The 15,760-nt window shown below is 43.9% G+C and overlaps 2 protein-coding genes across 4 annotated transcripts in view; one reads left to right on the top strand and one right to left on the bottom strand.

Annotated features, from left to right (window-relative positions):
- ARMC2 (armadillo repeat containing 2) overlaps positions 1-1,983 on the top strand; it is a 70,477-nt gene extending 68,494 nt beyond the window's left edge. Inside the window, exon 20 of the mRNA XM_084203130.1 lies at positions 1,855-1,983. The gene's annotated coding sequence lies outside the window, so the exon portion shown is untranslated. The remainder of the gene's footprint in view (positions 1-1,854) is intronic.
- SESN1 (sestrin 1) overlaps positions 1-15,760 on the bottom strand; it is a 77,944-nt gene that overhangs the window by 2,513 nt on the left and 59,671 nt on the right. The window contains exons 1-9 of one of the 3 annotated variants that reach the window (XM_084203132.1): positions 14,424-14,568; positions 6,928-6,993; positions 5,840-6,040; positions 4,723-4,905; positions 3,317-3,559; positions 1,920-2,067; positions 985-1,097; positions 559-749; positions 183-327 (exon numbers count right to left, since the gene is read on the bottom strand). In XM_084203132.1, the coding sequence (XP_084059258.1) occupies positions 183-327; positions 559-749; positions 985-1,097; positions 1,920-2,067; positions 3,317-3,559; positions 4,723-4,905; positions 5,840-6,040; positions 6,928-6,993; positions 14,424-14,453 (1,320 nt within the window). In that variant the 5' untranslated portion in view covers positions 14,454-14,568. Of the gene's footprint in view, positions 1-182; positions 328-558; positions 750-984; positions 1,098-1,919; positions 2,068-3,316; positions 3,560-4,722; positions 4,906-5,839; positions 6,041-6,520; positions 6,675-6,927; positions 6,994-14,423; positions 14,569-15,760 lie in introns of those variants that run through there. The other 2 variants (XM_084203131.1, XM_084203133.1) reach the window with 2 other exon arrangements.

Below are 15,760 nucleotides of genomic sequence, written 5' to 3' on the forward strand. Positions count from 1 at the left end.
TAGAGCTTGCCCAGTCCATGTCAGCTGTTAGCCAGGACACAGGCAGGAGGAAAGGGGAGATTATTTCAGCCTGGGAACACAGCACTTCCCAAGGACTTGACTGTGAGCAGAACCCCAGGAGCACCAGCTAAAGCTTAAGCTGTGTGGCTGTGGCTGTCCCTCAGCACACACACCTACTGTACCTTCTCAGAGTGTTCAAACTGTCTCCAGAAGCTATCATACATTCTTTTTGTGGTCTTTTCAGGAGTGCAAACCACAGTCTTGATATAAACTTTAAAGCTGCGGTCCAACAACTGATTAATTTCACCATAGTCATAATCATCGTATCTGTTTGGAATTGAAAGAAAAACACTTTCATTTTCAAGCAGCAGTCATTTTACTTGCATTGCTTCTAAGTTTCTATGGCAAAACAAATTATTGGGTAAGTGTAGCACTAGTGGCCCTCCCCCATAAACAAAAATGTGCTTAAAAATACATGCATGTTTGCTTAATAAATAGTTCTGGTTCAACCTAAGAAAGAAAAGCCAATGTGTTTAGATCAAAAAAAATAAAACTGACCTTATTCCAAACATACAATGAATATAGTTCCAAATAGCTCGTCTTAGCATTGAGGTATCCACATCTTTGTGCATGGCCATTGTGTTGTAAGTCAGATTATAAGCAATATGGAACTTCTCATCAAGTAGTTGTCCCACATCTGGATAAAGACGATTAACCAAGGAATAGCCATGGTCTTCCCAGGAATAATCCTTTGAATAAGTAAAAATGCAGAATGAAGCATTTCAGAAATAAGCTTGTGAAGACCCAGAGCTTTAGTATAGTTAAAGATCCCAGGACAGATAATCCACTGGGGGTAGGGGTTGTTCATTTGTTGGCTTAATTTAAGCCTCACCCACGGGGCAGTGAGAACACAGCCATTTCCAGGATTGGTATCTGGCACAGGTTGTTCCCTAAGCCTCCTGATGGCAGCCCCCAGCCTTTTACCTGAACACGAAAGGTGGGCACGTGCATTCCGTGTCTGGAGAAGTCTTTGTAACCATAGCTGGTATCCTCAAAGTGCCGAGACACATCTCTTGTTGCTGCAGATTCTTCATCTTCTGTTAATATCAAACACAAGTTCACACAATTTGGAAAGAAGAAACTGGAAGTGTATGAGCAGAACTCCTGCAGAAGAATGGGTCTCTGTGCTTTTAATCAATCACATTTTCACTGGATTGCCCATATTACGATTCTCTGGTACACTTCTGTGACTGCAGCTATGGTGTTCAGAGGCAACTCCATGAAAAACACTCAGGTTTTTTCATACAGACAAACATTTTTTTCTCCCTTCTGTTGTACTGCAGTCTTCACCCTATCCACTGAATCTAGGGGATGTTTTCCCCCTAAATCAAGAGGTCTGTAAAAATGTCAGGGGAAAAACCTGGTCTTGGGACAGCAAGCTTATTAAAAGAGAGACTTCTGAGACTCCCATGCCAAGTGTGTCTTAGAGGAAATTGTATTGAAGAGCCCACTACAACCCTAAACTTGTCTCTCAGTCATCTGAAAAGTAATGTTTCATACACTTAAATAGCAAAGCATTGCAAATGTCTTGTTTTTAGAGCATCTTGCAAGATGCTCAAATCTCCTGCGAAACTTCTAAAACTCTCAAGAGAGAGATTCAATTTCTTCTGGAGATTTCTATTAAACATAATTTTGGTCAGAGTGTTATGGTGTGTCTGCAAGCAGACACAGATCTTAGCACTACTTTGCTTTTAAGTGTTCCTGGAAGAAAACAAGGCATCCCTAATACTGATTCCTTCGAAGAAATGGTAATATTGGTGTGACGTCTAATAGCACTTCTTTCCCCTTTTGCAGGAGTATTTCTTGAAATAATTTGGAAAAGACTTAATAAATACATATATGGACTACATCTGCACTACCTGAAGAGCACACAAACATGCTTTCTCTCTTCTCTCTTTCAAAACGTGTGGCCATCTCTTCTTGGCTGGCTTCCTCTTCATCTCTGCACTCCTGCAGCTGCTTCATCTTCTCCATAAGAGCTTCAACTTCACAGACAGACTCTGTGGACTAAAAAGAAGAGAAAGACATTTCATTTTCATGCAAGAGGAACTGACAATGATGGCAGAAATTGCCAAGCCGGAAAGTTTAAACCCAACTGAAGTCCTTTACATCTTTAAATAAAGATTTTTCAAGGAACACAGTTTTTGAAAGAAACCTGTACTGACACAATTGTTTACATTTAGTCATCATATTTTCTCAATTAGACCCCTGGTATTTTTAGCGTGATTTAAAGATCACAGCATTTTGGAACTAGTTGTTCTCATGCTAAAATTAGTTTCTCTTAGTCTAAATGTTCAGCAACTGAAAAACAAGGAGCTGTAACAGAAATTTTGATAGAGGAAGTAACCACAATTTACCACCCAACTGTATTTTTCTCCTCCTCTGCTCACAGAGAAGAAACATTGAAGGAAAAAGGAAGGGTGAGTATAAATGCAGATTTAATGAAGCCTCAAAAGAAAGCCACTGCAAGATACTCGTCTTTCACAACAGTTGTTTTAACACCACAAAAATTCAGCAACTGATCTTGTAAACATTGACCAGCACCAAAGTAGAGTAAAATTATCTTTAATTTATACAGTTCTGCCCCTTTCCTCCCTGCCTTTTGCAGTTTGGTCCTTCAGAGAGCCAGCAAGCTCCATCAAACAAATTTAAATGCCACCCACACCACTGCTGTAAAATATCACAGGCAAGGATCTTGCAGTGAGAACACCCTCATGGCTGTTCTTAAACCAACACTTAGTTCACATCATTCTTCTCACCAAGGGAAAACAAGTCCAGATCAGCATAACTGCTGCAGGCAGGAGAGAGTGTTTTAAAGAGAGTCACAAAGTTGTGAATGATCTGTTAAAAATGATCCTTTGTGTGATGCATGACAAACACCTCAAGGCAAAAAAGTCAGAGCCTAGAATCAAAGGAAGAGCCAACTTTCCACTTCATGGATGAAAAAAAGCATTTCTGGCCACTGCTGCTCAGGACACGTGTCATGAACTAGCTGAGGCTGGGACTTGTCTCAGTTCACCTTTATGAATGACAGGCAGAAAAAAAAGACAACAGAGATTTCTCCCTTTGGCAGCTTTCCCCAGCTTCCCAGTATCATTTCAGCTCCTCCTAAGTGCATTTTTTCAATACCCACATGTGGATTAGGCTCATCAATCCCACTCTCAAAAGAATCAAACAGACAGGCACCCTCCACATATTAAGTTTACAAAGAAGTAACTACTATTGGAAGAGATTGTTTGTTCAGACAGACACTTACTGGAATACTTCCAGCTGGGCTGGCATGGATTTCATCCACCCCGTGGTAACCATTTGTTATATCACATATGCAGTAGTTACTGACAGAGGGGGGCCTGAAGGTGTGACCCCCTTCACAGTCGATCTCTGGGCTGATCCCACAGCCAAACGTGAAGGAAGCAAGGGAGTGGTAGTGTGTAAGGAGAACGACTGCATGGATCAGCTCTGCCAGGGACCAGCTGTTCTCTTCTGTCTTCAGAAGTTGCTTTAAAAATAATGCAAGACAAAAGTATTAAAGTCATTCATTTGACCCCACCTTAATGCAGTTCATCAACACATTTCTTTGTGAGGTAAAATTACTTTTCTGACATCCAGACATGCTTCCTGACTCTGCTGCCATTAGTGTGCTCAGTGACCTGCCAGACACAGACCTGCATAGTTATGCCACAAGGGACACAACTTCTCTCCCCTCTCTGTCCCTGAGCAATTGAGTAAGTTGGGGGTTCTTTTTGCACCATGTGGTTTCTATCAAGGCCATACTGACTTGCATTGAAATTTCACACCTCTGATGAAGATGCAGCCACAACTGTTGCATGTTTGTTGCACGTCAAATGGTCTTTACAGCATCAGAAAACCTAGGCAACTCCTTGCAGACCAGCTGTGTAAAAACCTGGCACAGGCTCCCTCCATCTTGTCCCTGTGGGTGGAATGCTCTAGATTCGACAAGAAGCTTCAAACCCCAACTTCCCCTTCAGGCAGGAAAGCGTGGGAGGTTTGGGGCCTTCTGGCAGAGCGTGCACCCTCCCCGTCCTGCCTCAGCTGGACCTGCCACCACCTCTCACCAGGCCAGGCAGCACGGAGGAAGTCCCAGCACCCACGTGCTCCTTGCTAAGGGCACAGAGGAGAGCAGAAGGGGTGGAAGAAGCAGCCCTTTGGTGGTTTGTTGGTGCTGCAGTCCTGGCTGCCCTGTACCACCACCACTCCCCTGGGCAGCTCTGCCAGCCTCCTCTCTCCATCTCACCTGAAAACTCAGCACTTGAACTGGCAGCAAGCCAGACAAAACTGTGGTGGCTGGTGTTCAGCCTGACCTCTGGCAGCAACTCAGAAACACCCAGGGGTTCTGGCTACTGAAAGCACACAGCTTGAGGAGGGAGGGGCACACCTGAGCACATCATCATTGCACCAACAGAATTCCAACATGACAGAGAAATTTCAGGGTGTTGTAAATGAAATTTGTTACTCATTTAAGAGCAGTTATGATCCTGTTAGTTTTACAACACAAGTGATACTAGATCATGCAGTGATGTAGCACGGAAATCAAAGTCATTACCACAGAACATCTTTTACCTTGTCTGGCTCTGAATCCAAGAATCTGCGATTGCTTTACTGAAAAAAGGCAACATTCACATTACTCTGTGAAAGACCTACCTCTATATGTTCCTTGGTGATAAGCCAGGGGCGGTGAGCCAACATTTTGTTCAGTTCTCCTAAATTTTGCAATTTTTGAGGTGCATTTTCCAGACCATTCAACCATTTAGGGTCTCCACCAACATGAAGGAAGTCATTCACGTGGAGGTTTACAAGGTAAGAGCACTGATGACGTGCTGCAGCCTAGAAAGGAAAACAGTGTGATACAGAAAACAATTGCAGAGAGTTAGTACTTTATGACAAATACCATAAGGCATAATTTCCTCAAAACATCCAAGAATAAGACTTGCACTGATCAAAGACTCAAGTAAAAGAAGATTTCTGAGATTAACACATCAGCTTGTTTTGATTATTGTTCTCACAACATAAATATCCCTTTTTCATAGACACCATCATTATGCTGGCTACACGTGCATGCCTATATTTTTCCCTGCCTATACCCAGGGAAAAACATAGGCATGGATTTATTGCATGTCCTGAAGCAAGTAATCCATTACTGCATCGTACTCCCCAGGGGGAAGAAGCTGTCTCTAGCTGAACTTTACCAGCAACAATCAAAACCAAAGCAGGTTTTAGATTGCATATAGCAAGAGAGACTACAGGCAGCTTCTCAGCAAAGAAAGGCCAAGTATCATTTACTCCAACACTTTCTACATCAAATTAAGACACAGACCAACTTCAGCAAGCAAAGATCATTGAACTGGCAGATTAAAAATTAGAAATCAACCACTTTTGGCAGAAAACTTCCTCAGAATTTACATATTCAGAAATGCACGATGGGACCAACTATTGAGTTAGGATAAGCGTATGTGACAGGACACAGATACAAAAACAAGCTTTCTTGAGAAACAGTTTCTGAGATAGTCAGGAAGCCAATAACAAACAATTATTTCTATAGCACGCTTTTCCCCTTTTTCTCACAGTCCTACCGAATCTATGAACATAAAGTGCTGATCTTCTGAAACCATCTGTAAAGCAGACACCAACAAACCTACTCTGCTGTTCCCCCAGCTGCTGGTGAAACACTTTTCCAGCTAGAAACTGCAAAGCACAGCAGCAGCTGCTCTCGGGCAGGGCTGGGCCCGCGGCCGGCGCGGCGGCTCTGCCGGGTGCGTACCATGATCCCGATGTAGTGCCGGTAATGGAGCGGGAGCGGGCCATCCATCTGCAGCAGATAGTGCTGAGTTTTGAGAAAGCTTTCCAGATACTGCGGGTGGAAAACCATCACCAAGGTGACATTGTCCAGTCGGCCCAGCGTGGCAAAAGACTCTGCAAACAGCGTGTGCATCGTGGCGTCCTCCTTTCCCACCTGAATTGTCTGATTGGAGAGAAGGAGCAATGAGCAATATTGTCCAAGTTCCACTAATAAAATAGCAAATAAATACATTACCACAGCACCCAGAGGCCCCAAGTGAAAGGAATTATACTATAAATCTATTAATGGCATTAAATCAGTGCACATAAGGCACATTAAATCCCTGTAATACCTCTCATTTAGGAGATCACAAGTGGTTATACCAGCAAAAGGAGATTTTTGGCTTTAGTCTCTTTATAATACAACACTGACTTCTCATTTTTAACTGTCTCACCTTCACTTTCTTGAACACCCCAGGTTGATCTTAGTTTATTATAACTAAAAGCTAATTGAATCATCACTTTTACTATGGGAAAAAGAGGGAAAGAAGCGAAAAGCTGGCTAAGATTTCAAGAGAGGAAAAAAAGTAAATTGAAAAAGACTAAAATTCCTAGAAAACCACAGGCATATTACTAACTTTTCCTCTACTCCAAATTCTCTTACCAGACAATCAGGAGATAAGCAGCAGAAATGCTCATCCAAAGCACTCTGAACCTTCTCAGATTCTTCAGAGTGGTAGAGGCAGCTCAAGAAAAAGCAATCCCAGAGCAGAGGGGCAGGTACCTTGTGGACCAGTAGGAAATTACATCCGGATGTTCACAAGGAAACAGTATTGGGTTTCTCTCATACTAGATAGCAGCATGGGAGGGGTCATAACTATTCCAAAGCTCCCCAAGGCTCTCGCTGTTCTGTACACTAGAACTGTGGCCAAAGTCTCAGGACTGAATGTGATCACTCCTGAAAATGTTTTGCAGATCAGCAGCTGTCCTGAAACCACTGTGGGCTACTACTATAAAATGATGTTCCTTAAAAGCATAAAGTTCACTATGTACTTGAAAACACTACCACACCTCCTTCTCAGGGATGAATCTGCTTGGTCCGTGTCCCAGTGGTCTAGGAATTCTTATTCCAAGTTCCTAGAAAAGAAAATTACACCACCTCAGCATTTAGTTATAAACAGCTTTTCAGCTGTGATTGCAAGAAAGAAAAGAGTTCTCCATTCAGAGCTGGGCTTATTTGGGTACTTGTGGTACTCTTGCACGGGCACTTTTACTAGTACTGTTTGTACAAATGCAAATCATTTTTTTATACGAGTGCTTTATAATTAGCTGTGCTTGTTTACACCACACTGCCCAGCTCCAGCAACAAAAAGTTCAGCAACAAAGGCCCTGTCAAAAAAAGAAAACACACACAAATTTATATGCACGCACACACACACACACAAACACACTACAGGCTGGTTCACAGAAAATTCTGCATAAAGCATATTTTGGCAGGGTGTCCAGGACAAGGAGTTCCGAACATGCTGGCTGCTGTGTGGTTATGCCACTGATACAAAACGAGGCTGCTGAGTGTGTGTACATCCGCAGCTCGCCAGCACACAACACCCTGTGCATCTGTCAGGAAATGAAACAGCTGTAACCCTAATCAGATTTCTTCTTCCCAACCTCAAAGAGGACTTAAACTGCTGAAAGTACCTGATCTACATTTGCATCTGCTTTCTTTTCAAGATAGGATAAAAAGCTATTCACATTTGCAGGGAAGGAGGGAGGGAGGGGAATTTGCTCCATCAGAACATCAGCAGCCACATCCTTGCACCCACTTGTGTGGATGTGTTGCCTTGCAGGGAAGGTGGAGGCTGGATAACCCTGGCAGTTCACTACTTGTCCTTTCCTTCAGCAAGATGGAGCTTTCTGACAGGCCAATGGCACCCTGGGCCTTTCCTGCAGCCAAGGAGCAAACATATGGAAGACTTTGGGTGCATTTGTGTCCTGCCCATTAACACTGTTCCCTTTGGAAGGGAGGGAGCCGTGTGTTCCAGGGCAGTCTCTGTAGCACAGAGCAGCCCTCTGAAAAGGCACAGCAGGTTCCAGAGGGCAGGTACCAGAGCAGGACATGGCCTCACCTCACACTTTCACACATGCCCCCCATGCCACCGCTGCACAGGCTCCTCTGCCGTGTGCCTGGCACTCGCTGCAAACCAGCTCTCCTGAGGGGATTACTCCCCACTGAGCAGCTTGGCTTCCCCAGGAAAGATGGGAGCCCTGCCAGCTGATGGCATAGCACTCTTACAGATGGAGGGAGACCTGGGATTAAAGCTGAGGATGGAGCTGAGTGCAAAACACTAGGCATTATATAAACTAATGGTTTGGGCTCCTTATCTGTACCCTCTTTCCCAATCATCTTTTAGAACATATGCATTGCCTCTGTTCCATAGCCAGACCCACCCATTTTGTGACGATAGCAGCTTCTCAAGCAGGTTTAGATGAATAAATACCAAGGACTGAGCCACTGCAGGCTGTAGAGAGCAGAGGGGCACTTTCAGCTGGTCCAAGCCTCAGAGCAAATGATGCCCCGAGAGCTGCCTGCCAAATGCAGTTGTTAACTTTGCCACATTTTCCCCACGTAGGTAAAGGCTGTTAAAATGTGCAATACTGGTTGCACTCACTACTGCACTTTTTTCTCTTTAACTGAGGTTTCTATTTGCACGAGTTTCACTGAACAAGAAGCAATTTTATTAATCAGTTACTGTTTCCTGAACTTTCCCCAAAGATTAAAAAACAACTTCAGAGAGCTGGAAACAATGAGTGCAGGCCTAAGTGGCAACTGCCAAACTCTTTAGACTCTGACAGTCTCCTTAAATCCCAAAGTCAGATGCCTTCATTTCTCAAGTCTTACTTGGATAAAATAAGATCAAAGGGCATCTCTTACAAATAGTCTTTTCACTTTTTCCCCTCAGTATCGCTTTTTCCTGCAATGGGTCCCAACACACACAAGCAAATTTTGCCTGTCAGCTAAGCAATGCCACTTGTAGGATGGAATTTATCAACATCTCCCTTTAAAACTTCAGCAAAACTTCTTATTTTGGCTTTAACTACACTCCATAAACACTGCCAAACAACAGCAAGCAAAAAGAGAGATCACTTAAATTGTAAACAGGATTTAATTTAGCAGATGTCTGCAGTTTGCCAGATCAAACCCTCCAAGACAAATACCTTGAAGTTTAATTCTTGAACAACTGTTTTTCAGTTTTTCCTTTTCCCAGAACAGTCAGAGGAAGAAAAAAAAACCCAAACTCAGATTTAAGAACCTGAAATCAGCAGACTGCTAGTGCATTTTGCTTCACAATCTAAAATACATCACAATCAATACACTTCTGTTTATTAAAGCATACAGAGGTCAAACGTACAATTTCACAGCACATAACAGGTTACATTACTCAACCATCCAAACCCTGGCTGCAAAGTGACTTAAGAGGTTTTTAACAATTAAATGAGTTACTTTGTTTTCCATCAGGAGAGGCTGATGCCCTGATATCATGGCACCAGCCTAGTACTTGAGAAGCTTGGGGTCAAGGCTCTGTTGTGACAGAGACGTAACAAAGGCTCTGTGAAGATGAGCCTGTTTCCCATCTGCAAAATGGGGTTTTCTTCCAGAGGGTGCTGAGAACAGAAGCAACTTGCCATGAGGTGCTAGCCTAACACAGTCACGAGAGCTGTGTAAAATCTGACCCATTAGAAGCCTTTTGAAAACTTGTTCTTGAGTTACAAGCTATGGCAGACCATTCAAAAACTATTTTTCTCTCTTTTTTCGAAGCAGCATTTAATCAAAATCTCCTAGTACTTCAGAAATAGCTGTGTGCTTCCAGCATCCCAGCATTTCAACTACTTGATAACACAGTAATAAATTCTCCAAACAGTCCTAGTGAATCTCTCCTTTGTCCTGAACTTATTTCTATGTTCACGATACCTGTCACTAAACCTCCATCTGCCAAATACACTCAACTCAGGGAGCAACACTCTCAAAGGCAAGACCTGCATCCTGACCAGACACTACATCTCTCTCCTGCACCTTTCTCTTAAAGCACCATCTCACCTGAAGGACCAACAAGCACATGGTGAAGCAGTTGTGTCTAGGACAAGCAGCAGCTGGAAAAAAGCCTGTATTCCTTTTGGTTATTCCAAAAGTATAGGCAACTTTCATGCGATTCCAGACCACAGAATTGCACACCAAAGTGACCTACTTAGTGACACATTCTCTGCATCAAACTTCTCCTGGCTCCTTTCCTCCTGTTTGTCAACTTCACCACACCACTTTCATTCAGTCTAGAAACTCTGCAGCTGAATACAGCTCAAAGCTCAGCAGAAAGCCAACCACAACTGAGGCTTTAGGTGCAAATAAATAATAACAATAACAATAATAACAATAATGATGATGATGATGCATCAGACGCACTCCATCTTCAAAGCCAGAACATAAAACTCAGGTGGCTGCAAAGCTGAGCACCAAAGGTGGAACACCCAGAAGCTCAAGCTAATGGAAGGAGGTGGGCCTTGCTGGATGGCAATCCACTCCACTGCTCACCTTCCAGACATACCTTGACAGAAAAGCAAGACTCTACCCATATAAGTGCTGTATTGCTGCATTGACAGAGACAACCTCAAAAAACACAGAAAAACCTCCTCTTTCCCCTTATGTATGTAACTTGTGTTTCTGTACAGCCACTATTATTATTTCCATGGGAACTTAGCTCCCAGGTACCCATCATTTCCCAATCTACACATCCCTCACCATTGCCATATCAGCTCAGCATCACATGTCATGCAAGATTCCTGTGAGGTAGGATAAGTATATTATCTCCAATCTAGGAAAAAAATCCCTCAGACTATACATCTTAGAGAAGCTGCTACAGAAGACTGGTGGCTTGAGCTGATACCTCTGAAGTCACTGGCTAATACCCTAACTATCAGACTGTGTGCATGTTCAGAGACTTCTCAGCAAGGAAATGCTTTATGCAAATTTACACCAAGAAACAGCACTGCAGAGCTGAGACAGAAAAGTTAATGAGACAACTCTGCAAGCTTAATTATATACTTCCCAGTCACCACTTACTCTCACCAGTCTGGCTCAATTAGCACATCCAACTCCACAAGGACGACTAGACCAAAAAGTCTGTACTGCCTGCACATACATGCTCAGGGAAGACCACTCTAAAGCCTCAAATGTGTAAATTCACACAAAGTAGAGCTTTTCTGTATCTTACAGTTGTTGATCCAGCCCAATTTTTAGGTAGCTTTTTAAAGCCTCTTGACAGGAACATCATTCCTGTCAAATTTATGTAAAAGCCTGAGATCAAAAATTGAACTGCAATAGTGTAGAAGAGGTTTGTAAACACTAACAGTACAAAACACATACCTCTGCTAGCAAGAGAACATCATCTGCTTTGGTTCTGAATCTCTTAAAAAAAAAAAAAAGTCACAGTCTAAGCAGACACACAGTATCAAAAATTTCACCTAGAAACACTGAAAACAGAACTAAGCTACAAGCCAGGTCACAGAGCCTCTGGAACAGGAACAGCTATCTTACCTAAGCTACAGTTCTTCCTCCCTTGTATGCCTAAAATGCTTTTTCAGATCCTTGTTGGTCCCTCACTATTGGCTCCTTGGAGCCAGAACTCTGCCCCTTATCACAAAACCTCTCCCAAAACTCCATGGTAGTTTTGTCCAATGAATCTGGGAACTTCACCAAACTGCTAATTTTCAGTCATTCAGGACTGATGAGCTATGATCCACAACGCTCACTCAGACTGCTTCCCTGGTGTTAGCACAGTGAGTCATTTTGCTCTCCTCAAGTACAGTCAGTACCATTATCAAGTCTACTAGACTTGGATCTACCAGAAAGACTTATTTATGTACTTACCCAGGCCTTCTCTAAATGGCAAAGGGAACATTTTATCATAGAAAAGCCACAGGTGAAGTAAAATTATAATTATCCGTTTACTTCACTTAACTACATTGGAATTAACATCTTTATCTGAATCATCTATGTCCTGATTAAGCACTAAGTGCTGCTGGATTCAAACAAAACTATATAAAAATCACACCCCATAATACAATATAAAACACTCTAATGTAACGAACTAGAGAAGGAAAATGAGACTGAGGTGAATTTTTTGGAGGTAACATTTTTTCTAGATAACCGGTCATCATTTTACATAATCTAAGTGCTTTCCTACCCAAGCTTAGGGTTAAGAAAGGCACAATGAGCTGTGAGTTAAAAACTCTTCAACACAATCTCCTAGTAGAATTAATTCCTCCAGCATGCCTATGCTGAAAATTCAACTCAGTATAATATGATGAGCATTTGAAGCATGGACATTAAAAATACCCATTTAGGGCTTTATAAGCTTATAGGATGAAATGCCCCTAAGCATATAAGTGTCCAAGAAGGTTGTGCAGCATTTCCAAGAGAGACTTGGCACTTACCAGTCTAAGAGGCTTCATGCTGCTCCTGCACTCACTGTGAACTGTCTGGTTCCTGCTTCCCCTTTAAAGGCCACCGACAGCAAAACCTCACTGGTGGGGACACTGAGGCTACAAGTAGAGTTTCCTTGTTTAGGACCTTAACAACAAGGACTGGCACAACTGGCCCCACAGGACAAGCTGTCCCCAAGCTGATACATACTCAGCTTAAAAACTGTATTTTCAGTTCTGCTAAATGCAGTAGCTACTGTAGTTTCCATATTGCTAAGAAAACTTTCAAGAAGGAGGGAATTAAGAACAAACAGTGGTGATTAAATATATTTCTTTTCCTACACACAGAGAAATCCTACCTCTTTTCTAAATGTGGGGCTATGCAGAGAATCCTACATATTTTCTAAATGTGGGGCTATGCAGAGCTGGCCATTTTCCCTATTTTTTTACTTAATCCTGAAGTAGCTGCAATTGTTGTGGCTTTCCCAAACAAACCGTCGTTCACATTAAAATGACAGAAAAAAAATTATCCTATAAACGCTCACGTACTTTAAATTTTTGCCCCGGTTCAGTTTGCTGGGTATTTCAGACTGTCATTCAGCTGAAGCAACAGACATGTCTCCACTTGTACGGATTTAAAGAACTGGGAACAAGTACTCCCCCTCTGTTACAAAGCGCTTTGTTACACAGACCTACCACTCTTCACTGGAATTAGAGCATGGCAAATGCTGAACTGTTCCTCTTTCCTATAGAATATGTTATTCTTACATGAATTTAATTTCCTTATAATTTCTCTGAATGTCTCAAAGTCCTTTGAAATACCCGATTTTAAAAGCATCCCCATCTAGCTTATGTGACTTGATTCAAGACAGAAATCGAGGCAAGGAAGAGTGTGTCCAAGATCACACCTTGTTCACAATGGCAGGAATGAAAGCAAATCCCAGACTCTGTCTCCATCTCTAGCAGCTCATCTCTGGTCATTTTCTTCTTCTTCTCTGGTCATTTTCTAGGACTGAGTGGTACAAGCAGGTCCAGCTGCAGTGGTCTCAAGGTGCCTGCCGATGTGCTATCCACTCTTACTCAGCATTAACAGCTCTTCCTGAAGCGGTTTTGTGACACAACTGCCTAGAGTCCACAACCCAATTTAGTTTTGATATGAGCTCACTGAAACTGAGGCTGAGTTTCAATGATTAGTGCCTAGCTTTTTAATATGGCATTTCTGTAATGAAACAGAAAGCATTAAGGGGCAAAGGACCTCGAATGAATGCCTGCAATTTCCCTGCTGTAAACACTATTTAAATACCAATAAATTGGTGACACAGAAGGAAACAGTCTAAATGTGACAGTAACCGTTTGCATTACATAGACTGTGCTTCTGGATTATGTCAAAGCAAAGCATATATTCATATATATGTATCCATATGTATCCATGAAGTACTGGGTTACTCTAAATCAGAAAAATGCAAAACAGGCTCTGCCACAACCTACACCAGTTCTGAGAATTTAAAATCTTCTTTTAAAAGAAGAATCTTAACGTGGTGACACTAAGAAATTTTACAGAAATTTTACAAGAGACATCCAAATCAGCAGGTTTATTCCTGCCCAAAATAATGCTCTTGACTTGCATTTGTTTATAATTACAGCCCGCTCTTCTCCATGAGAAGACCACACAAGACCAGCCTTACTGTTTCAAAAGGATAATCCAAATCTATGCAAGAACGACGTAAACGCCGGGCAATTCCGAGGCAAAAAACACCTGGACGAGCCCCAAAACTCTGCAGAGGTACCCGGTAACCACACACACCAGCGAAACACAGCTCTCCTGGGAGCAGGGGCGTCGCGGAGGATGGCGACAGCATCTGCGCTGTCACCGCAGGCGGCAGCTGCTCGACCCGCGGCTGAACAGGACCTGCGAACCCCCGAACTTCACCCTCCGAGCGAGGAGCCCGCAGGGAAACGCCGCCGCTGCCTCCTCAGCCCTGCGGATGATCCGCAGGGGGCTGCCCGGGCCCCCGCCCCCCTTCCAGCAGGGATTTCTCTGGGGATGCGCCCGGGCAGAGAGACCCCCGCCCCTGGGGGCCACCCGCGAGTACCTGGTGCTGCCGGCCCGGCCTCGCCACCATCCGGCCGGTGCTGCGGGGCTGGGGCCGGGCTCGCCGCTCTCGCAGCCCCGCTGGGCTCTGCCCCAGCGCCGCCGGGGCGGTGCCAGCCCCGTCCCGCCCGCCCGCGCAGGGGCGGAGCGGCGGCCGGGGCGCTGCCCCGCCGGGGACCGGCGCTCGCCGCGACCCCGGGGCTGCTCCCTGTGCCCAGGAGTGGCACAAGAGGCGGCAGCCCCCGTCCCGTCCACCCCGGCCCGGCAGGACAGTCTCGAGCCCCGGACCCCTCGGCTCCGTTCCGCTCTCCTCCCCGGCACAGAGACGCTCCTCGGACGATGCTTTCTGCCCCCCTCTCCTGTTCCTTATGCTAGAGTTTCTACCTTGTCTTTAAGCAACAAAATAATTACGGCTTTTAAACCGAGAAATCGCAGGAGGCTCACATTTTGCAGATATTTGTATGACTAAGTGCGCTGCTGCTGCAGAAATCTGGCCTCCTGCCTATTCCCAAGATCACAACAGTCCTGGGCAAACATATGTTTTGCAATCGTATCAGCAAAACACTCGGCCTTTGTTTGCAGCAGGCTGTGCTGCGCCTGCCGACCCCCCAGGACTGTAAAGTCTGCCAGATGCCTTGCATCTCCCACCTCTTTTGGTCTGGGATTTTATGTCATCAGTTATTTCAAAAGAAACAAGTCCCCGAGCTGGCCCATGTGATTTTTACTGCTTTTTTCTTTCACAACATTATAAGATCTATAAAGCTACATTCTGTTAGATAGTTTTACTTCAAATAATTTGAATTAAAATAAAATATGGTAGACCCCAAGAAGAGATATTTGTCTCAGGTTTCATGGGAGAAGGGCCAGGACAGCTCTGAACCCCTAAACATATTCACCTGGGGGAGGAAGGCTTCTGCCTACAATTCAGGCTGAGCGGTTTTGAGCTGTACCAAGTTATCTTAACAACCAAGCAGGGAAATTCCATGACACTGAACTTTACACTTCTGTTAAATGTAAAACTGAACTGCAAAATTGCACACAAGCTGTTCCTGTTATCAAACCTAGCAGCTAAATGCAGAAAACACGGAGGACAGTGCTGTCAGGGGAACATGGCAACATGACGCAAGGCAGCACTTCTGCACATCTCTAATTCTGGAGCCTTAAAGGCTTTCTTTCCTCTCCAGTTTTCAAACACAACCACACCTCTGGGTCATGCAATTGATGCTGGAGAACCAAGGGATACTCTACTACTGAAGGCTTAGCAGCAGTTATAAGGTTAAACTACCTAGAGATGCCCAAGCACCACAGCTCCATCCTTATTTGGGGCCTTGGCTTGAA

The sequence above is a fragment of the Fringilla coelebs genome, assembly GCF_963513975.1.
Source record: "Fringilla coelebs genome assembly, chromosome: 3".
Lineage (NCBI taxonomy): Eukaryota > Metazoa > Chordata > Aves > Passeriformes > Fringillidae > Fringilla > Fringilla coelebs.